This window comes from Amblyraja radiata, chromosome 4 (assembly GCF_010909765.2).
Source record: "Amblyraja radiata isolate CabotCenter1 chromosome 4, sAmbRad1.1.pri, whole genome shotgun sequence".
NCBI classification, from domain to species: domain Eukaryota; kingdom Metazoa; phylum Chordata; class Chondrichthyes; order Rajiformes; family Rajidae; genus Amblyraja; species Amblyraja radiata.
In genome coordinates this window covers 62,542,382-62,566,824 of record NC_045959.1, presented here as the reverse complement: position 1 = coordinate 62,566,824, position 24,443 = coordinate 62,542,382, and the positions used below count along the sequence as shown (strand labels likewise).

The following is a 24,443-nucleotide window of genomic DNA, read 5'->3' as shown; positions in this document are numbered from 1 at the left end:
AACGAGAGTAAGTCTGGGGTCATCCTTCTCGGCCCCTCGGACTCAATCAAAATGATAGCAGGCAGCTTTGGAAGCCTTACCCCACTACTCAAACCTCTCGTCAAAAACCTTGGTGTGATATTTGACTCGGCATTGAAATTTGACAAACAAGTCAATGCCGTGGTAAAAGCTAGCTTCTTCCAGCTTCGGACGATAGCTAAAATAAAACAATTCCTCCAGTTTGATGACCTCGAAAAGATCATCCACACATTTATCTCCTCCCGCCTAGATTACTGCAACTCCCTCTACACTGGCATCAGCCAATCTTCCCTGTCCCGCCTACAACTGGTCCAAAACGCCGCAGTGAGACTCCTGACGGGCACCCGAAAAAGGGACAAAATCACCCCGATCCTGGCCTCTCTCCACTGGCTCCCTGTGCGGTTCCAAATAAATGTCAAGATCCACCTTTATGTCTACAAAGCCCTTAACGGGCTTGTCCCCACCTACATCAATAGTCTGCTTACCCACCACACCACCTCCAGGCCCCTCAGATCGGCCGACTTACTGAACATCCCACGGTCTAGGCATAAGCTCAGGGGCGACCGAGCCTTTGCGGTTGCAGCTCCTAGACTGTGGAACAGCATCCCTCTTCCCATCAGAAATGCCCCCTCCATCGACTCCTTTAAGTCGAGACTTAAAACTCATCTTTACTCTCAAGCCTTTCTTGACATCCTCTGAGTGAGGGCTATATGTATGTATTTATGTATGTACTTAATCTATGAACCACTGTTGTATAACGTTAGTACCTCCACCAATGTAAAGCACTTTGGCCAACGAGAGTTGTTTTTTAAATGTGCTATATAAATAAAAGTGACTTGACTTGACATGTGTTGTTCTTGGAGTTAGTCATCTTGTGTATTGATGATCCACTCATTAGATGCTGATTATTCACGTTGTACGGATAAAGGTTCTCATATCTACCCATAATCTGAAGTTGCTATTTGTATAAATTGAAGTTGGGATGGTTGTCTGTTTTGCCTCAAGCTCTGTATGAACCATGATGGAACAGGAACTTACTTTAAAGACAGCTCTTTATCTTGTGGAGACATGATGGTCACTCCTACAAACACCATCATGGAAAGATGCATGTGTAAGAAATGGGGGAGGGGGAGCCAAGTGGATTTATCCTTTAAGTTGGTTCACTCATCCCTGTAGACCCAGTCTGTTAGACAAGGTCTCAACCCGAAATGTCAGCCATCCATTCAACCCGCAGATATTGCCTGACCCACTGAGTTACTCCAGCATTTGGTGTTTTGATAAAATTGTTCTTCAGGAATCTACCAACCTGGTCAATGGTGTTGCTCCTAAGCTACCTGGTAATGGCATTCTGTATCTTGTTACTTTCAATGCCTCTTCAAAGATGTTTAGCATCAAGGAATACTGATTCATCAGCTAAGATTGAAGATCTCTTTGTCCATGTTTGTCATATTAATGGAGCGAAACTTAATAATTTAGAGTCAATGTTGAGAACTTCCAGACTTCATGACTGTACACCATTGTGCTGTTACCTCTTATGGACCTATTCAATTAGAGTGGCTGAGTGACACAGCGGTAGAGTTGCCTCTTTACAACGCCAGAGATCCGGGTTCGATCCTGACTACAGATGCTGTCTGCACAGACCTTACAATTTCGCCCTATGACCGCGTGGGGTTTCTCCGGGTGCTCCCGTTTCCTCCCACATTCATAGAAACATAGAAATTAGGTGCAGGAGTAGGCCATTCGGCCCTTCGAGCCTGCACCGCCATTCAATATGATCATGGCTGATCATCCAACTCAGTATCCTGTACCTGCCTTCTCTCCATACCCTCTGATCCCCTTAGCCACAAGGGCCACATCTAACTCCCTCTTAAATATAGCCAATGAACTGGCCTCGACTACCCTCTGTGGCAGAGAGTTCCAGAGATTCACCACTCTCTGTGTGAAAAAAGTTCTTCTCATCTCGGTTTTAAAGGATTTCCCCCTTATCCTTAAGCTGTGACCCCTTGTCCTGGACTTCCCCAACATCGGGAGCAATCTTCCTGCATCTAGCCTGTCCAACCCCTTAAGAATTTTATAAGTTTCTATAAGATCCCATGAAGGTTTGTAGGTTAATAGGGTTCTGTAAATTGTCCCTAGTGTGTAGAATAGTGATAGTGTATAGGGTGATCATTGGTCAGCACAGACTCGGTGGGCCTGTTTCCGCACTGCATCTCTAAAATCTAAAATCCATTCTGCCAATGAGACAGGGCATACCTAGGGATATTGACAGGAGAGTCTAGGAAGTTAGTTGAATGGTTATGATTCTGCAGTATGACTATGTCAAGTTGGCAACTGGTCTGTAGGATAGCTTTCCACTTTAGAAAGCAGTCCTTGGTTGTTTGCGAGAAGGACTTTTCAAGACTGATTGGGCTGGAGATGGTTTTTCAATGTCTAAATCTGGGGCAAAGTTGGAGGCCAATGGACTTTTATATTTTTTTACATTAAGATGCAACCGAATAGCTCGTTAGGCAATTCTGTTGGATTTTTTTTACCACATTAGACAGATTTCAAGATGCATAGCCTGTTATAATAGTTTCAAATAAACAATACCAACAATAACAAAGAACTTACCATGATGTTCCCATTTTAGTTTAAAATCTTGGCTAAAGATTGAATAGTTCTATTTTAAATATTTGGGAAAATCAATCATCCAGATTATGAAACAGTAGGTGGCACCTTGGTTTCACATTTTTGTTAAATTCACAATATTTGTTCTGATATAAACAACAATACTTGGGTTAAAAAATTTATTTTTTCATAAATATATAGTAAATATCTTAAATATGTTCTAGTTTTGTAAGACATTTCTCAAAATATGTTCATTACAATCCATTTGATAAATATAATGCTGGATTTGTGATAAATTAATTCAATATTATGTCCTCTGGAATAGAAGATCACAGTAAGTATTGGATCTCTTGACACATTAACAAAGTATGTAAAATCACTCATTGCCAATCCATCACCATGGACCATGTAAATACCAAAGCTTTTGGCCAATTATATTGGGTTCGCTGTGGTATATTTCAATTGTTGTGCAATTCAGAGTTAGCAGCTAGTTATTTAAGTATGCTTTTGAGTTTTATTGGTTTCAAGGAATTTGCCATACAATCACTATACATTAACATTTTCAAAATAAATTAATCAAACCCAATTTTTTTTTAAAAGCAGCCTGTGCTAATTTGCATTCCGTTTCAGGCAAGAATTTTGTCTTGGCAGTATCTGATTCTGCCTAAAGAATAATCATATAAACAATGTTTAATGTAAGTTCAGAGGACTGTAGTTCTCCCAGAGATCCAAAATGCAGGCAGTTGCTATGACTGAATCAGTGCAAAATAAAAAATTGCTAGTCATATATTCTTTTCTGAACAGTACTATTTTATGAATTGCAAATATGTTTTTAAAAACAATTAAAATCACTCATATTAAATGGTGGCACAGAATATTTTAAACTATTATTAAAATATGGACATTGTTAAAGTTCAATGTCAACTGGACGGGCAAAAATTAACAATCATGATAAATTTCTATCAGAAAATGATAATATAAAATGAAAACGTGAATATTTTAAATTAACAAAAAAATAACTAGCTCTATTAGGTAAAGATCTTTGTGTATAAATGGAGATTTAGTGTGATTTATACTAATCTCGACTCTTTGTCATTCATCTCTTTGTTAGTTTTTGGGTGAATTTTTAAAAGTAAAAGACAGCCAGGAATTTTAAATGCATGATGGTACAAGTAAATATGTACTTCATAATGTGTTCAAGGCGCAGTTTAGGGATTTTCAACAGTTTGGGTGCAGATGATAGATATGAAGAAGTGGAATGAACAGATTTGAAGAGTTATGCACTTTTCAGTTCGTCTTTGTGCTCAAAAACCGCTTGTATAAACTGTTTGAAGAGTCTGTCCATGTAAGTCATTCGTCGAGGAAATATTCCTTCCAGGAAGCCGATGTGACCACCATGTGCAGTTAGTAGTAGTGCAACATTTGGATTCTGTTTGGCAGATTGCATAGGTATGGCTGAAAGAAATATAAATATCTGAGGAGTCATTCATGAAATTATTATTGTCACGCAACAAATTAAGAAAATTGCTAATGTGAGGAACAATGCTCAGAAGATAAGCTCATTTCCACAGTTTTGAGATACAGCACGGAAACAGGCCCTTCGGTCCACCAAGTCCGCACCGACCAGCGACCCCCGCACATTAATACTATCCTACACAGTTTTACATTTATACCAAACCAATTAACCTACAAAAGTTGTCTTTGGAGTATGGGAGGTAACCGAAGATCTCAGAAAAAACCCCACACGGTCAACGGGAGAACATACAAACTCCGTAGTCTGGATCGATCCCGGGTCTCTGGCGCTGTAAGGCATTAATTCTACCGCTGTGCCACCATGCCACCACTTGCACGAGCATTTTCACACATTACATTGCAATTTATGGTGTCAATGGTAAAATAAATTTTAATTTAAAATACTTGCATTGAATTGTTTAGTTTACATTTACTGTATGACATGCTAAACAAGTCAATAAGTTTGGTCATACAATCATGTGTTTAATGCATTTTCTATAATGCCCCTCCTTATTATTTGAAGTGAGGTGCTAGTCTATCCAAAATAAAGGGATTACCATCACTACCAATGAACTGTGGAGGAAGTAACTGCAAATGCTGGTTTACACCGAACACAAAATGCTCTGTCAGAGTCTGAAGAAGGGTCTCGACCTGAAACGTCACCTCTTCCATTTCTCCAGAGATGCTGCACAACCAATGAACTATTGAATTTCTACTGAAAACAAATCCTCTCCAGATCTAATCTCTCCTCAATTGCAGCAGTTCCACCTAGGAATCAATCTAGTGCACTTTTTGTTGTAATACCTCCATGGCAAGTGCATCTTAGATATGGAAACTAAACCTGCACACAATGTTCAAGATGCGGTCATGTATGATTGTAGCAAGATATCCTTGGACCTGCACTCAAATCCTCTTGTTCTGAAAGTCCACACACAGTGGTGCAGCAATTAAACTACTGCTGCACAGCTCCACTGACCCAGGTTCAATCCTGGTCCAGGTGCTGTCTGAGTGTGGTTTGCACATTTTCCTCATCACCCCATGGGTTGCTCTCTGGTGCTCTGGTTTCTCCTGCAACCCAAACACTTGCTGACAAGTTACTTGATGACTGTAAAATGCCCCCGTAAGCATTCCATCAATAATTTGGCTAAGGGGACCTAATATAACATTTCCAAGATTGTTCATGAAATAGAAAGTGGAAATGTGAGTATTAATGAGGATGTAAAGAGGCTTCAAGGAGATATGAACAGACAAAGTGAGTTTGCAAAATGGCGATGGATAATGAAATAGAAAAACGTCAGGCTTTGCATTTTAGTGGAATAAATAGAAATGCTGAGTTGTTTCTTTAAATGGTAAAGAGAGCATGGTTATCTTTCCTAAGGAATTCACGAGGATGTTGCCAGGACTAGACGGGCTGAGCTATAAGGAGAGGTTAAGTTGGCTGGGACATTATTCCTTGGAGAGCAGGAGGATGAGGGGTGATCTCATAGAGGTGTATAAAATCACGAGAAGAATAGATCAGGTAGTTGCACACTCTTGCCCAGGGTAGGGTAATTAAGGACCAGAGGGCATAGATTTAAGATAAAGGGTAAAAGATTTAATAGGAATCTGAAGGGTAACTTTTTCACACAAAGGGTGGTGGGTGTATGGAAAGAGCTGCCAGAAGAGGTAGTTGAGGCAGGGACTATCCCAATGTTTAAGAGACAGCTAGACATGTACATGGATAGGACAGGTTTGGAGGGATGAGGGCCAAACGTGGGTAGGTGGGACTAGTGTCACTGGGACATGTTGGCCGGTGTGGGCAAGTTGGGCCGAAGGGCCTTTTTCCACCCTGTAGGACACTATGAATATTATACATGCTGCCGGATGAGTGCAGTGAAGGCTCACCACATACTGAGACTGAACATTGAATGAAAATTGTTGAGTGGCCAAATGGTTTACTCCTGCTTTATTTATGATGTTCACATGAATGTCTGACTCACCTGGAGACTTCTTATCATTCAGTGGGTCCATTTAGCCAAAAATTGGTAGAAACTAAATGCAAAATGACATGAGCTGCTTTCTGATAAAAGGAGTGGCAAGGAACCAGATTTATCAGTTATTGGGCAGTTAGAAAGTGATCAGGTCAACAACTGGCAATTGAATTTGCCAAGTCGGCCAACGTTTGACAAGAAATAATGGTAAGTACCTGCTTTTACCATAGTAACTGCCAGTTGTTAGGCCAGATGATCAAGACCAACATTTCAGGAGAATCTTCACTATATGGAGTGTGGTTCAGCTATTTAGCAAAATAGTTCTTTCTGCCCTTTCAAGGCAGTTAAGGAGAGCAGATAATTAATAGCTCACTCACTTTTCTCACACTCCATTTATGAATAATGAAAAAAATGCTATGAATAAATGGAGTAATAAATGTATTATTTTATTTCCCAAGGAGAAGGCCTGTTGATCACTCTTGCAGTTAAGCAGTGAATGAAAATAATTATTTCTTATACTGTATCTGCCTTTTCATCTAGCCTACTTATCTTGTCTGTCTCAATTTCCATTACAGTTTTCCAATTGTTATGTCTGCTGGATTTTTCAGCGTTTTCAAGATGTTTGTGTCAGCACAATGCAATAAATGCAAATTAATAATAACACTTGGTACTTTGTTACTATCACAGCATTTAAGAAACATTTGGACAGGTACATGGATTGGATAGGTTTATAGGGATATGGGCCAAATGCAGGCAGTAGACTAGTGTAGATGGGGCATATTGGTCGGCGTGGGCAAGTTGGGCCGAAGGGCCTGTTTGCACATTGTATGACTCTGACTCCTTAACTAACATTAACATTAATTTAATAGATCAATTATTGACACTTAAAATGGATTTCAGGTGAATAATTTTTATCTCACTTTCGACAAAACCATTTGCTGTCATGGAATCCATTGATCCACAATATGTAACTATACACAGAAAATTATGCATTTCGTACCATAGATTACTATATTTAAATACTGTCCTTTGTCTAACAACGTTGAATTATTAGGTTCAACAACATATTAGCTTACCATAAGCTGGTGAGAAGACATCATCTAATGCATTTAAACACAGAATAGGAACTTCAATAGATTTCAGTTTATGGTAGGGACTGGCATCTTTGTAGTAATCAGCATTTGTCTTATAACCAAACATCACTGATGTAAACCGTTCATCAAATTCTCTGATTGACTTTGCCTAGGATAAAGGAAGTGAAACAATAACAAAACGAAAGTCGTGTCTTTAATATATACAGATTCCGAGATATTATTTTGCAGCATGTAGCAGATAATAATAGTTATTAATTTACCTGCATGACATAGTCAATGTTAAATAATGTATCGAACATCTGTCTCTGCCTACAATACAAAAAAGAAAACAGAAGTTTCTGAATCACAAGAAGTATTAAAAAAAATGTAAAATGGAAAATCGAGTTGGTTAAAATTATACATTGGATTTCACAGTGTTCTGATTTATGGTGGTGAATAATGTTGTCCTCGAAGGGAAGAGAGTTTTTAAAATTTGTATCTGCCAAAGTGTTCAGAGGATTACTTAATACATGGTCCTGGTAAGTACTCCTCTCGCTTTCCATTTTCCAAGAACATCCACGTCACAATAACTGGTCTATGCTCAGATGGAGAGGAAGCTGTATAAGGTAGATAAAACAATTGATCAGGCAGGATTCTTGCTCCAGAACACTGGCCGTTGAAAGTGGTTGAGAAGCCAATTAGCCAATTAGATAATAGATACTCATTATTAAGGCTCACATGTGAAGAATGGAGCCTTGGTCAAACTACCCGAAGGTGGTCAACCTGTGTGGAAAGCAGATCTCAGTACAAGCCACTGTTGGGGAATAAACGTGCAGGTTTAATTGAATGTTGCCATTAATTTCTCAGAAATAAATAGGCAGGTAATAGCACATGCTGACTAGAGGCAGATGCTGTGAATCAATGGTAGCTAGATAGGGCTCTTAACAATAGCGGACTCAGGGGTCAGGGGCATGGGGAGAAGGCAGGACTGGGGTACTGATTGGGGATGATCAGCCATGATCAAATTGAATGGCCGTGCTGGCTTGAAGGGCCGAATGGCCTACTCCTGCACCGCACCTATTGTCTGTTGTCTAAATGTATAAGGATAGTGTTAATGTGCGGGGATCGCTGGTCGGTGCGGACTCGGTGGGCCGAAGGGCCTGCTTCCGCACTGTATAACTAAACTAAACTAAGTACAATTGCCATAGCAGGGCATGGGGGGGGGGGGGGGGGCAGGACTATAAAACCCCGGATGCCTGGACATGAGTCAGTCACTCTGGAAGATCTCGAGGGAGAGTCCACGACTGTGATTCTAAGCTGTGAATCAACTGAACTGTGAGTCTGCAATGTACTTGCAATAAATGATTTGTTAGCCCTTAATGACAATGCAATGAGTTGTTTGGCAATTTGCTGGTCTGCACTCTGCTTTAAATGCGATGAAATAGAATGTGCTGGCCTGCACTCTGCTTGAAATAGAATTTCAAGGAATAGCCGTGAGTGAACTGTCAGCCCACCAGGCCTGAGTGACTGAGCTGCCAGCCCACCAGGCCTGAGTGACTGAGCTGCCAGCTCACCAGGCCTGAGTGACTGAGCTGCCAGCCCAGGAATCCATTCAGCCCACAATGTCCATACTAGCCCTCAGTCCCTTCGGCCCACAATACCCATACTGGCGCTCCAAAAAGCCCCCCCCCCCCCCCCCCCACTGGCCACCAATATTGGAATTGGTGGAGAGGTGAAAAATTGCGTTGGGGGTCCAGCCCTCCCGTGTAAACATGGGACCCAACGGGTCCCACTTAGTCTAGTTTTAATGAGATATGTTCAATAGAAAATAACTAGTTCCTTCAGATGTCTTTCTCTCGTCAATCATTGTATGGAAGATGCTCCTTTAAAGTTTATTTAAATTTTAAATTTTTTGTAAGATATAAAACAAGAAATTGTGAAAAGTTCTATAGTTAACCCATGGTTATGATTAATTTAATAAATCTCTTTAGAAATTTTTAAGTCGTTTATTTTCCTTTATTTTTTAAACTTATATGTATAATAAGACCAATTAACATATCAGAACAGCAAAGTTTCACCCATAAAATTACCAGGTTAAATTATAGTAGATTTAGGTTTTTGGTACAATAAGCTTAATTACCAAGATTAATCCACCCTTTCTTTGATCTCTGAGAACTTAGTAAACTGCTAGATCTTAGTAAACTGCTAGTCAGCAGGAAGGATCCTATAACATCATCAAATGACAAGAGTTGTCTATTTTCGTAGATAAATTAAAACATGAAGGAAAATAAAATTCTGAAGATTTCATTGGTTTAAACAGCATCTTTGAATACAAAAGGGACATTTTGAGTCAAGACCATGTCATGGGAGGGGGATGTTCGTAGAGGAAATAGAGACACAAAAGATTGCAGATGCTGCAACCTGGAACAATAAAAAACCAAACTGCTGGAGGGACTCAGCGGGTCAGGCAACATCTGTGGAGGAAAATGGACAGATGATGTTCGGGTCAAGACCTTTTCTCTGGACCAGTCTCGACACGAAACACAGGACATTTAGACATTTCAGATAACCTATGCTTTTTCAGATAACATGCTATTTTGGCGGTCTCAAGAACGACAACTGTAGTTTTAAACTGATCTTTATTCGAAAGTTCGGTTTTCAGTACATAGGTTCTCTAGACATGTCTGGCCACATCAGTGGTCAGCGCTGAACTGCCGCGCGAAAGCAAAACCGCGCAAAAACAAGCAGCCCCTCCCGAGTCACGTGACCGCGGCTTCCGAACGCCGGGTTCGATACCTGCGTGCGCCAGCAGGCGCCGCTACACTATTCTTTTCCCACTTCCAATCCACCAAGTTGCCTTTTCCGAAGATAGACTCAAAAAGCTGGAGTAACTCAGCGGGACAGGCAACATCTCTGGAGAGAAGGATCTATGACCTGAAACGTCACCCATTCCTTCTCTCCAGAGATGCTGCCTGTCCCGCTGAGTTACTCCAGCTTTTTGTGTCTATCTTTGGTTTAAACCAGCACCTGCAGTTCCTTCCTACACAAGTTCCCTTTTCCTTTGTTCACCTCCCCCATCTTCCACTCCGTCCTGGCTTCATCTACCCATTCACTCCTCTCCTTAATCTGGTTCCACCTATCACCTACCAACTTCACCTCCTCCACCCTAAAGACTGACCATCTTTCCTCTCCAAAACTCATCATCCTCTCAGTCCTGATGCAGAATCTTGGCTGGAAAGATTGACACATCCTTTTTGCTTTAATCATGATATTGCTCGACCCACCAAGTTCTTCCAGCAGTTTACTTTTCGTTCCAGATTCCAGCATTCACAATCGCTTCTGTCTCCTTAAAACCTGAAAATGTCTTTTGGTGAAAAGTACCTGTGGAGCAGAACCTGTGTACAATTCAATCCAAATGATTGCTCATAACTGGGACATGTCATTCTGGTAATCTTCCATAACATTATTCTTACTTTAATATTTAACTGCTAGAGAAATAAACCCACTCAAATACTGATTACAGCAAACGTCACAATGCTACAAAACCCTCCATGCTCCTCGAATACCAACCTGGAGATAGAAGCTTGAAGACAATTGGTTAAGTAGTAATTAAATAATATCCAGTTAAGTGGTTTCTCAAGGGAAGCCGTGCAGGCAAATACATCCCAGCCAATGGAGAAGACTACCGCTGCCTTCAGTGGAGTCTGCTGGCCAATCTTACCCAGGTAATTCAAGAGGATCATTCTGTATCAGGCACGAAATGAAGATGTGCTTATTAATTTGATTAAAAAATTCATTCTTATCTTACCTAAGATTTAAGTTTTACTGTATATTGTCCAGCTGCATCAATATATGTTGTTATTATAACTGCCTCAAATACCTCCTCTGGCAGCTCATTCAATGTACCCACCACCATCTCAACATGTTGCCCTTCATATTTCTATTAAGTCTTTCTTCTCTCACCTTAAACCTGTGCTCTCTATTTCTTGATTCACCTATCATGGAATAGAGACTCTGTGTACCCATCCTATCTATTTCCCTCATAATATTATGCACCTTTATAATATCACCTCAGGCTCTTGCGCTTCAAAGTACCAGCCCGCCCAACCTCTCCCTATAGCTCAGGCCCTCAATTCCTGGCAACATCTTCGTAAATCATCAACTTCTTGGTTATTTCTTTAAAAAACTCAATCAAATTATGATTTCAAGCACAATACCATTTTTAGTTTAGTTTAGAGACACAGTGTGGGAACCAGCGATCTCCGCACATTAACACTACTCCACACATACTAGGGACAATTTACACACACACCAAGCCAATTAATCTACATATCTGTACGTCTTTGGAGTGTGGGAGGAAACCGAAGATCTCGGAGAAAACCCACGCGGTCACGGGGAGAACAGACAAACTCCATACAGAGAGCACCTGTAGTCGGAATCGAACCCGGGTATCCAGCACAGCAAGTGCTGTAAGGCCGCAACTCTACCTCTGCGTCACCGTGCCGCTATGCTGACTATTTCTAATCAACCCATCTTTCCCAATGCATGTATTTCATATCATGGAGCAGGGAGGTTCTACTGGAGCAGGGAGGTTCTACTGCAGTTGTACAGGGTCTTGGTGAGACCACACCTGGAGTATTGCGTACAGTTTTGGTCTCCAAATCTGAGGAAGGACATTATTGCCATAGAGGGAGTGCAGAGAAGGTTCACCAGACTGATTCCTGGGACGTCAGGACTGTCTTATGAAGAAAGACTGGATAGACTTGGTTTATACTCTCTAGAATTTAGGAGATTGAGAGGGGATCTTATAGAAACTTACAAAATTCTTAAGGGGTTGGACAGGCTAGATGCAGGAAGATTGCTCCCGATGTTGGGGAAGTCCAGAACAAGGGGTCACAGCTTAAGGATAAGGGGGAAATCCTTTAAAACCGAGATGAGAAGAACATTTTTCACACAGAGAGTGGTGAATCTCTGGAACTCCCTGCCACAGAGGGTAGTCGAGGCCAGTTCATTGGCTATATTTAAGAGGGAGTTAGATGTGGCCCTTGTGGCTAAGGGGATCAGAGGGTATGGAGAGAAGGCAGGTACGGGATACTGAGTTGGATGATCAGCCATGATCATATTGAATGGCGGTGCAGGCTCGAAGGGCCGAATGGCCTACTCCTGCACCTAATTTCTATGTTTCTATGTTTCTATATGCTGTCCAGTAACCTATTACATATGTTGCACGTACTGCACTATAGTTCCCAGGCTTTTTTTAAAATAGAGGCATAACATTAGCCCCCTTCCCGTCTTCCGACACCTACCATAAAAGGTGAAGGGCCATGATCATATCGAATGGCGGTGCTGGCTCGAACGGTTGAATGGCCTACTGCACCTATTTTTCTTTGTTTATAAGGTATATGCTCTCCATATCCAGTGCCTAGATCTGTGTGGCGTGGGATTCAACATCAGTGTAAACTGAGGAATTAAGGCTGTTTACCAAAGTATCTGTTCAAATCTAAGCTTCCATTTGTTGGTGTTTTATTCGTTTGACATTTTGAAGCAGTGAAAAGTAAAGAAGTTAATGTACAATGTTAAAGCGCTAACTTAGACTTACAGTAAATTTACTGAGGTTCCACACCACCGCTGGTGTGCTACAAAATGATCATATATACAAGATTTTAATAGATTAATTAATATGCAGACATAAAAGAACCCTGCAACTAAAATTGTGCAGAATTGGAGTTATATGTCCACATGGTCAGGAGAAAGGAGGTCTGTCCACACAGTTGGGAAAAAGGAGGCAGAGGACAGGTATAGATAGCTGGGATCAAGTGTGTTCCTGGACACGTTTTGGGGATCTAAGGAACATATTAAAGAAGGAAATCAGTAAATCCAATCTATGGAAAATCCAAAGTGATTTTATGTTTATTTAGGGAAAGAGGGCTACTAGAGAGAGAATAAGTCCCCTCAGAAACCAAAGCGGCCATCTCTGTGTGGAGCCACAAGAGATGAAATGGGTAAGGTCCTCAATTAATATTTCTCCTCTGTTTTTATGGTGGAGAAAGACATGAAGAATGGGGAACTTGCAACAGTTAATGGTGATGTCTTGAGGACTGTCCGCATTACAATACATTTGAGGAGGTGCTATGTCCTAAGGTGTATGAAAGTGGCATGATAGGAAAATAAGGTGGTCAAGAAGCGTTCAGTGCATTTGCCTTCATCAGTCAAGGTATTTAGTACAAAAATTGGGATGTTATGTTACAAGACATTGATGAGGCCACATTCGGAGTATTGTGTTTAGCTTTCATCACCCTACTTACGAAGGATGTTGTTAAGCTGGAAAGAGTGCAAAGAGGATTTACAAGGTTGTTTCCAGGACTTGAGGGCCTGAGCTATAAGGAGAGGTTGGGCAGGGGAGCTCAGATGGATGAGAGATTATCATAAGAGAAATAGAAAGGGTGAATGGACAGAGTCTTCTACCCAGAGTAGGAGAAACAAGAATCAGAGGACAGATTTAAGCTAAAATGCGAAAGGTTCAATCAGAACCTGAGGAGCACCATTTTCACACAGATGGTGGTGGGTATATGGAACAAGCTGCCAGAGGAGATAGTTAAGGCAGGTACTATAATAACATTTAAATAACAGTTGGACAGGTGGACCGATAGGAATGGATTAGAGGAGTATGCCCAAACGTGTGCAGATGGGACTAGCTTAGATGTAGCATTTTGGTTGGCATGTGCCAGTTAGGCTGAAGGAACTCGATGGTGGTTGTCCTTCTGATGCCAAACGAAGTGGGTTCGAATCCCATCCTCGTCGTGTGCTATGGTGACGTTCGGCAGAGCTAGTTTTGGGTTAGCACAGTGGCGCAGCGGTAGAGTTGCTGCCTTACAGCGCCAAAGACCCGGGGTTGATCCTGACTAGGATACTGCTAGTGTACATGGATCGCTGGTCGGCATAGTCTCGGCGGGCCGAAGGGCCTGTTTCCGCACAGTATCTCTAAACTAAACTAAACTAGGTAACTAATCCATTAAATTACCTGACACCACTTTCAGCTTTGTGTTTTGCATAACAAATGTCATTGAACTTCAAAATAATTCATCATATAGAATACTTTATGATGCCTCAAGTGACATGATAAGGTGCCATATAATTGACAAATTATTTCCTTCTCCAACTAATCAGCTTGACGTATCAATATGCACAATCTTTTCTAAACTACATTAAAACTTCTTGAATCATTTGCTTTCATTTAATGGATTTTGAATTTCTCCACACTTTATATGATTTGTTCATCTCATGCTGTGTGCTAATATTGTTAATAGAGGAACTCACCCGCCCATTGAGACCCCAGCAGCCATCAAAGGAGCTTCTGGAAAAGTATTCTGTACATGAAAAATGACTGTTTCCAAATCTTCCGTGTTAGCTGCGCAATATGTTCTGGGAGTCTAGACCAGTCATACAAAGTGACACTGTTAAGTAATGTGCGTAAAAAGTTAATTGTTGTCAGGAGCAATGCTTCAAATTGACCAAGTTTAGCACTCTTGGTACAACTCTGAGTTTGGAAGAAAAACAAGCATTCATGAGCTGATTCTCTTGTGAAAATGATCACAGTTTTCAAGTATTTGAAGATGTTCTCTAAAATTAGGACGATTTTCCATTTGCACCTTAATGGAAATGAGTATTAAATAAGTTTTACATTTTCTACCTACATTTGGGATGTGACAGCAAAGCATTTATCTGTGGAATTCTCTGCCACAGAAGGCAGTGGAGGCCAATTCACTGCATGTTTTCAAGAGAGAGTTGGGGTGGGAGATTGCAACATCCACGTAGTCCGACCTGTTTCGATGAATGCAATCAACCTGGCATGCACAATCAAATAAGATCAAATAGAACAAGTTATCCTACAACTTTAGGCTGTGCACGCCATACGCAAGAAGAAGAAGAAGAGGGAGTTAGTTATAGCTCTTAGGGTTAACAGAATCAAGGGATATGGGGAGTAAGCAGGAATGGGGTACTGATTTAGGATGATCAGTTATGATCATATTGAATGGCGGTGCTGGCACGAAGGCCCGAATGGTCTAATCCTGCACCTATTTTCTATGTTTCTATTTAAGTTACCGGAATAGAAACTGGACTGTTGTTTCAATGACATGAATTCAAATTGTACCCTAACAGCTGGGAATTTTAAATACAAGTGGCTAAAATAAGTCTTACTACTTATAATAAAAGTAAGTTTCAGTGATAGCACAAAGCTACCAATTGTCACTGCACCTCGATACACATAACAATAATAAATCTGAACCTATTCCTGGATTACTAAACATAATGTTGAGACATTGAGATTGTGGTTTTTAGCAGGTTGGGAAATGGGTTGGACATGGGATCACATGTGGTATAAGGAGTTACATTCCTTTGTCTCATTTTAATATACTTGTCAAGATATTCATCCATTTTCTCTGCAAAATTTCCAATGGGCTTCCCATGACCCTCTTTTAAAATATTTTTTTCCTTACTTTTTACTGCCACAAGGACAGAAATGCAAACTAAACGTCACAGCTGCCCCAATAACTTTTGGTGCTTCTTTTGAGAACTCCAAGTTTCCAAACATCTACATGGAATGTTATTAATTCCCCCAATAAATTATAGTTGTGCATGCATAAATGATCCAACAGTATTTATGGGTTTAAAGAACTCACCAGAAGTGTCTCTCCAGCAACTCCTCTGTTGTTGAAAACAACAGACCTAAAAGAAATTCAAAACAATGTTTAAATTGTCCCACCTCCTGTGAATGAGAAGTTTTAAAAAATACTAGAAAACAGGTAAATAATATGAAATGATGATTGGGATATTTCCTTTTGCTTTTTTTAGCTGAGCTTTAGAGTAACCAAGAATAGAACATACTGTAGAACTGTTATCAGGCAACTGAACCAGCCTCCCAACAACTAGAGAGCAGTCCTGAGCTACACGAACCTCATTGGAGATCTTTGGACTATCTTTAATCGGACTTTTTGCACTAAACGTTATTCCCTTTATCATGTATCTGTACACTGAGAACGGCTCGATTGTATTCATGTATTTTCTTTCTGCTGACTAGTTAGCATGCAATAAAAGATATTCACAGTACCTCGGTACCTGTGACAATAAATTAAAGTAAACTAAAATAGCATCACAGGAGCGATGAACAGCACAGGAATAGGAATGAGCCATATCCATTTTAATGAAGAAAGAGATTGTTTTTTATCTTCGAATCCAAGTTAGTAACATTTTATAATAGATGAAGCCAATTAAAATTAATGCAAATAAAGATACAATATTGGAAGTTGAGCCTGCACCTCCATTCAACATGTTCATGGTTGATCATCCAAATTAAGTATCCTATTCCTGATTTCTCCCCCTATCTCTTGATCCCTTTGGCCCTCAGAACTATAGAAACATAGAAAATAGATGCAGGAGTAGGCCATTCGGCCCATCGATCATGGCTGATCATCCAGAATCGGTACCCACTATACCCTGATTCCATTAGCCTTAAGTTCTCATAGCTCTAATCCCCCCCCAGCCCTCCACCCTTTTTCTTTGCCTGCCCTTCTCTGTGCCCACCTGGACGTGTATCCATTTCTCTCACTCCTGCCCCGCTTTCCCTTACCCTGACTTCACAACTCGCATCTCTTCTCTCCTGATCTCACATCTTTTCATCTCAGGTCTTTGTCCACCCATATGCCGATCAACCTCCACACCTGTGTCCAACTATCAACTTGCTTGGCTTTGCCCTGCTCCAATCGCTGATTCAGCTTTTTACCACATGCTACAATCAGTCTGAATAATTGTGTACGCAGCCCAGACCATCACACAAACCAACCTCCCTTCTATTCCATTTATACCTTACTCTGCCTCGGCAATTCCAGCAATATAATCAAGGACGAGTTGCATGCTGGCCACTCCCTCTTCTCCCCTCTCAAAAGGTACAGTATAGAAATGTGAAAACGCACACATTCAGATTCAGGGACAGTTTCTTCCCAGCTGTTATCAGGCAATTGAATCATCCTACCGCAAACAGAGCAGTCCTGAACTATTATCGGACTATCTTTGATCAGACTTTACTGGCTTTACCTTGCACTAATCATTAGTCCCTTATCACGTATCTGTACACTGTGAATGGCTCGATTGTAATGTATTGTATTTCTGTTGGCTAGCAACAAAAGCTTTTCACTGTACCCCTGGTACACATGACGATAAAACTAAATTAAACTGAACTAAAGAGTCCTGACTTGAAATGTCACCTATCCGAGCTCTCCAGAGATGCTGCCTGACCCACTGAGTTACACCAGCACTTTGTGTTTTTTGCTCAAGATTCCAGCATCTGCATTTCCTTTTGTATACCTAATGGGACTGTCCCACTTGCAGATTTTTTCGGCGATTGCCGGCGTCATTGACTGACGTATCAGCGTTGCTGAATGATTTTGAACATTTCAAAATCCAGCGGCAACAAAAAAATGTTGCGACACTTGAGGAAACACCGCGCATCAATACGTCGACATGCTGCGTCACGCCTCATCACGCCGCAACTTTTACGTCAGTCAATGATGCCGGCAGTCGCTGAAAAAATCGCCAAGTGGGACAGGCCCTTAACACCTTCTTGAATATATTTATAGGCCTGATTTCAAATGTATTTTGTTGGGGAGAATTCAACAGTTTCACCATTCTCTGGATGAAAAAAAATCTCCTCTTCCCAATCCTACATAGATCCTTATTTTTAAACTCTGGCCCCAGACCTGGATTCAACTGCCAGGGGGAATAGAATTTTGTAGATTTCTATGAGATCTCCTTTCATTCTTCCAAACACTAGCAAATAAGCATAATTGAGGTATTCTCTTCATTTATCAATCCTGTCTTCCCAGAAATCATTCTGGCAACATTTTGCTATTCTACCTCCTTAATAAGAATATCCTTTCTCATAATAGGGTATCAGAACTGCAGACAATACTCAAGGTATGGTCTCACCAAGGCCCTGTATAATTGCAGCAAGACATCTCTACTTCTGTATCCAAATCTTCTCACCAGAAGGCCATTATACCATTTGCCTTCTTAATCGCCTGTTATACACGCATGCTTTATATTCAGTGACTGGATGACTCAGTGGCGCAGCTGGTAGAGTCACTGCCTCACAGTGTCAGAGATCCTGATGTCGACTGCCATCTGTGTTGAGTTTGCACGTTCTCCCTGTGATCAGATGGGCTTCCAGTTTCCTCCTACATTCCAAAGATGTGTGGGTTTGTAGGTTTATTGTCTCTATAAATTGCCCCTAGCGTTAAGGGAGTGGATGAGCGAGTAGGATAACATAGAGCTAGTGTGAACGGGTTATCGATAGTTGGCATGGCCTCCGTGGGCCGAAGAGGCTATTTCCATGCTGAATCTAAACTAAACTAAAAACTTCTAATCCCCTCATCCAAATCATGTGAACGGCTGGACATATAAATTTATATATATGAACCCTGTCTCCTATCTTTTATTTCCAACAAACAGAGTGGCTTCTATCAGGAATGGGCATGTTTGATTAACCGATGTGGTCATGTTAAAGATATCTTCGTTCTCATTACTGCAGAAGTAGGAGTTAATGAAGTTCGACATTGCCATTCAGTTCACAGAGGGAATCCTTAGTTTGGTGTTACACAACCTATGTGCTGGAACAAGATATTTTTAGAGAATGAAGCCACGTGATCAAAGTTCCATGGATCACTTTTCAATGTTGCATCATCCTTAAGGCTGCCTGCTTAGAGAATGATCATGCATACAGAAGCCAACAGTGGCTGTGCCCCATAAAGTACCAATGCACTCATGGAGAGCTCACCTTAAAATGCAGCCTTTATGAACATAAACTTCTGCTCTTATTTCCATTTTCTGGCTTGGAACACAATATTTTTGTGGCTGGCTATAAAGAGCAACCATACAAATCACGAGTCTGTGATTAGATTGACAGGTGTTAGAAGGAACTGTTGATGCTGGTTTAAAATGAAGATAGACTCAAAAAAGCTGGAGTAACTCAGCATGAATGGGTGATGTTTCAGGTTGAGACCCTTCAGACTGTCAGAAGAAGGGTCTCGACCCGAAACATCACCCATTCCCTCTCTCCAGAGATGCTGCCAGTCCCGCTGAGTTACTCCAGCTTTTTGCGTCTATCTTCATATTAGATTGACAGGATCAGCCATTCACCCATTGTGCCTCAGCGTGGCATTTATTATAAGAGAGGCATCTTTACATCATTACAGTCTGAAGAAGGGTCCCAAGCCGAAACATCGCCTCTTCAAGTGTTCCAGAGATGCTGCCTGACTTGTTGAGTTAGTCCAGCAATTTGTGTTCTATGCATGATTCCAGCATCTGCAGTTTCTTGTGTCTCCATCATTACATATCTTATTGGTAACTATTTGTGAAATTCATTCTGACCATGCATCCTGTTAAACTATGCATTGTGTAGGAAGGAACTGCAGATGCTGGTTTAAACCAAAGATAGATACAAACAACTGGAGTAATTCAGTGGGACAGGCAGCATCTCTGAAGAGTAAAGATGAGTGACGTTTCGGGTCGAGACCCTTCTCTCCAGAGATGCTACCTGTCCCGCTGAGTTACTCCAGCTGTTTGTGTCAATCTTCGAATTGTGTCCTCTTTGCAAGTGTGACTCACATTGTGGTGCTGAAAAAAGCTTAGCTTTGCATATTACATTTATTGTCCATGTGACTTCTACATTTCAGTGAGAAAGATTGTTGGTTGTGAATCATCGTTGTCTCTCTCCTTACATATTATTGAATGTATGTAGCATGGACAAAATGACTGTGATTCCAAAGTAGGTTGCCTGATTTTTCCTGTCCACTCTTAGAGATATACTAGTATAAACTCGATTCAGTCACTAAATGATGTTCAATTGTGAGATTTGACCTCAAATAGACAATTAATAGAAGCTATTTGGTATTGCTACATTTAATTATACAGATTTGATTATAATTTATCAATATTAATGAAATTAATTAATTTAATTATTTCTTGAGTCTAAATTTCGATTAAGCTGGATAGATGATTTTACGTCAACAATATTTAATTGTTACATATACCGACAATGGAACAATTAAATTCTCATTTCAGCAGCATAACAAGCCTGAAAACACAATACACATAGATTATATATAATAAACAAATGACAATAAATGAATAACCCCAATATTGTGCAAACCCCCCCCCAGGGCCGGATTTACGTATAAGCGAGACAAGCTTAAGCTTAGGGCCTCGAGATCTAGGGAGGCCTCTGTTCGCTCCACCAAGGTGTATAAAACTTTCGAGATAGTGGCGTTGTTACAAAACCTACCATCAGTGGCGCTGTGCGATAGTGGCGTTGTTACAAAACCTACCATCGGTAGCGGTGTGCTTGCGATTCCGGAGGCTTTGGTGGTTGGGGGGGAGGGGGTGGGATTAAAATGCAGGTGAGGTATATATTCGTTGTGGAGAGGACTTTGTTCCACAGATCCTTGGATCATTGGAAGTGCAGGACAAAGCAAAAGGTATGTCATTTATTTAACCCTTTTTCCCCGCCGAACCTCGCCGCCACACCTGGGGCCTACCCACCTCGCATCCGCACTGGAGCCTACCCACCTCGCATTCTCACTGGGGCCAACCCACCTCGCCGCCGCACTGTGGCCTACCCACATCACTGGCGCACTGGAGGCCTATCCACCTCGCCGCCGCACCTGGCCGACCCACCTCGCACTGGGCTCACCGAACATGGCCGCCGCACCGCGCCCTACTCAACTCGTCGCCTCACCGGGCTGGCCGAACCATGCCGCCCCACCGTCCATCCGCCCACCGGGACCTCCAACGCATCGCCCGCCGACCCGGACTCTACTGCCCGCGGACTCCTACCATCGGGTCCGCCGACCCTTGCCACTCCACCGCCCTCTAGCAGCCCGCAGCCGCCACCTTACCTGCAGCCTGGCCTCAGCACCGGGCCTGAAGCCTCCACGCTGCTGATTCCCACTCCCCTAGGGTTGACTGCACTGGGTCCTAGTGCTAGTCTCCGTAACCCTGGTAACCTCAGTGGGTGTTCCACTGGGTCTTCCCCATCCCCCTTAATCTATGTGACCCCTGCTCTTCCCCACCCACACCACAGTCTTCATACCCCCCACCCCCTGACCACCCACCACCACCCCCACCAGATATCGCCTCGGCTACAGTTCACTCACCTGCCTTCTTCCGGCCCCAACCCCCATCCCTGCTGTGTGTTCACCATCCTCCCTGACCTCCCCCTCTCTGACACCGAACGGTCGGTCCTCAGCAGAGGTCCTACCTTTGTCCCCCTCCGTCCCCACCTCAATGAGTTCCGCGCCCACCACGACTTAGAGCTCTTCTACCATCGCCTCCGCCTCACAGCGTTCTTCCAAGGGAAGGAGTCCTCCCCCCCTATTGATGATCCCTTTTCCCGTTTCCAACGAACCCCCTCCTCATGGATCCCCCCTTATGGCCTTCCGGCTTTAGACCTTTTTATCCAAAACTGCCGGCGGGGCATCAACCACCTCAACTTCTCCACTCCCCTGTTTCACTCCAATCTCTCCCCCACTGAAGTACAGCCATCAACTCACTCCGCAACAACCCAGACTGGTTATCAAACCCGCCGACAAGGGAGGTGCCGTGGTAGTCTGGCGCGTTGATCTCTACAAATCTGAGGCCATGCGCCCACTCTCGGATACCTCCTCCTACTTATCCGTGGACCATGAACCACAGACGAGCACCAGGCCACCATCACTGACTTCATCCACTCCGGCTCCCTTCCCCCCTGAGCCTCCAACCTCATTGTTCCCCAGCCCCGGACGGCCCGATTTTACCTTCTCCCCATAATCCACAAACCTGACTGTCCTGGTAGACCCATTGTCTCTGCCTGTTCGTGCCCTACGGAACTTATTTCCACATACCTTGACTCCATCCTACCCCCCCCCCTGACCCCCCCCCCCGGTTAAATCCCTTAAATCCCTCCCTACGCATGTTCAAGACACCTCAGACACTCTCCGTCGTCTCCGGGCATTCCATTCTCTAGGCCCCCATCCCCTCATCTTCACCATGGACGTCCAGTCACTCTACACCTCCATCCCCCACCAGGATGGTCTCAAAGCCCTCCGGTTCTTCCTCGACCGGAGAATCAACCTATACCCGTCCACTGATACTCTCCTCAGCCTAGCGGAGTTGGTCCTTACCCTCAATAACTTCTCGTTTGAATCCTCTCATTTCCTCCAAATACAAGGCGTAGCTATGGGCACGCGCATGGGCCCCAGCTACGCCTGCCTCTTTGTCGGGTACGTCGAACAATCCTTGTTCGAGGCGTACCAGGGCCCCATCCCCGACCTCTCCCTCCGTTACATCGATGATTGCTTTGGTGCTACCTCCTGCACCCACACACAACTGACTGACTTCATCCGCTTCACCACTAACTTCCATCAGGCACTCAAATACACCTGGACCATTTCCGAAACTTCCCTACCATTTCTTGACCTCGCTATCTCCATCGCAGGGGACAGACTTCTGACCGACATCCACTATAAACCCACTGACTCCCATGGCTATCTAGACTACACTTCCCACCCTGCTTCCTGTAAGGACTCCATCCCCTACTCCCAATTCCTCCGTCTACGCCGCATCTACTCCCATGATGAGGTGTTTCACACCAGGGAAATGTTCTCCTTCTTCAGGGAACGGGGCTTTCCCTCCCCTACTATAGATGAGGCTCTCACCAGGGTCACTTCCATGTCTTGCGTTCCTAACGTACAGCCGACAGGAACGTATATATTTTACTGTTCCATTATTCTATGTTCGCTGTTCTGGGTGAGATGCTAACTGCATTTCGTTGTCTCTGTACTTGTACACTGCACAATGACAATAAAGTTTGAATCTGAATCTGAATACCCCGTAACACTGCTCTCTCTCCCCCACTCGTAACAAGGGCAGAGTCCCCGTCGTCCTCACCTTTCACCCCACTAGCCGTCACGTACAACAAATAGTCCTCTGTCATTTTCGCCACGCTGGTAGCCCTCGGCAAAGGGATCCCAGGGCTCCACGATGTTGAAATCAGCGCGGCCCGAGCTCCATAGCTCCATGATGTTGAAGCAGCAGGCCCAACAATCCAGAGCTTCAAACGGCGATCCAGGTAACGCATCGCCCGCTCCACTGTGAATCCAATATGTATTTTAAAACCAACTGTTTAATGACAAAATACAGTAGGATCTAAAAGTGTCACACTATCACTGTCGGGTAGTCATGGTCCTCTAGTCGTGGGGGTGGGGGATTGGGAGGGGGGGGGCCTCACAAGTGAAATAGCTTAGGGCCTCTCTTCATCTAAATCCGGCCCTGCCCCCCCCCCCCCCCCCTCCACACGAAATCCTTAGTGCAACCAGGTAGCCCATAGTTCATAGTTGATGTGTAGTGTTCAAGAGCCTGATGGTTGTTGGAAAGAAGCTATTCTTGAACCTGGTGGTGAAGTATGACAGTACATGATCAGCCATGATAGTTCAGTTCAGTTCAGTTTATTGTCACGTGTAACGAGGTACAATGAAAAGCTGTAGTTGCGTGCTATCCAGTCAGCAGAAAGACAATACATGATTACAATCGAGCCATTTACAGTGTATAGATACATGATGAGGGAATAACATTTAGTGCAAGGTAAAGCCAGCAAAGTCCGATCAAAGATAGTCCAAAGGTTACCAATGAGGTAGACAGTTATGCAGCACTGCTCTCTGGTTGTGGTAGGATGATTCAGTTGCCTGATAACAACTGATATTTTAATGTCAGCCACAATAACCTTTCACATTTGGTGCTAGGACCCACACCACCCTGGCCCCACTCTCATTTCATGCTTGCCATTGGGAAGAAGGTAGAGGAGTCTGCAAACTGTAACGCCCAGCTTCATGAACAGTTTCTTTCTAAAGGCCATCAGGCTATTTAACACTACAAACTCCAACTAATCTCCAAACAATTAACTGATTTGGTTGCACTAGGGACTTCGGGCTATGTTTTGGGGTTTTTTGCATTATATATATATATATATAAAAAAATGTTTTAAATGTTTATTTATTATATTATCTATTGAGTAATGTGTTTACAAATCTGTTGTGATGCTACAAGTAGGAATTTCATTGTTAGAGTCGATACTTATGATAATAAAACACCCTTGACTTGACACTTGCTCGCAAAGAGTAAGCAAAGTAGAACATCGCTTTTAATTATTCTAAACCTGGTTTTGGAATGTCTACAC

General features: G+C 42.7%; 1 protein-coding gene across 2 annotated transcripts in view; it reads right to left on the bottom strand.

Moving 5' to 3' along the window:
- Window positions 1–2,792: 2,792 nt before the first annotated feature.
- abhd3 (abhydrolase domain containing 3, phospholipase) overlaps window positions 2,793–24,443 on the bottom strand; it is a 60,883-nt gene continuing 39,232 nt past the window's right edge. The window contains exons 4-9 of one of the 2 annotated variants that reach the window (XM_033019618.1): window positions 15,862–15,907; window positions 14,498–14,610; window positions 10,751–10,924; window positions 7,462–7,510; window positions 7,184–7,349; window positions 2,793–4,080 (exon numbers count right to left, since the gene is read on the bottom strand). In XM_033019618.1, the coding sequence (XP_032875509.1) occupies window positions 3,902–4,080; window positions 7,184–7,349; window positions 7,462–7,510; window positions 10,751–10,924; window positions 14,498–14,610; window positions 15,862–15,907 (727 nt within the window). In that variant the 3' untranslated portion in view covers window positions 2,793–3,901. The remainder of the gene's footprint in view (window positions 4,081–7,183; window positions 7,350–7,461; window positions 7,511–10,750; window positions 10,925–14,497; window positions 14,611–15,861; window positions 15,908–24,443) is intronic. The other variant, XM_033019619.1, reaches the window with a different exon arrangement.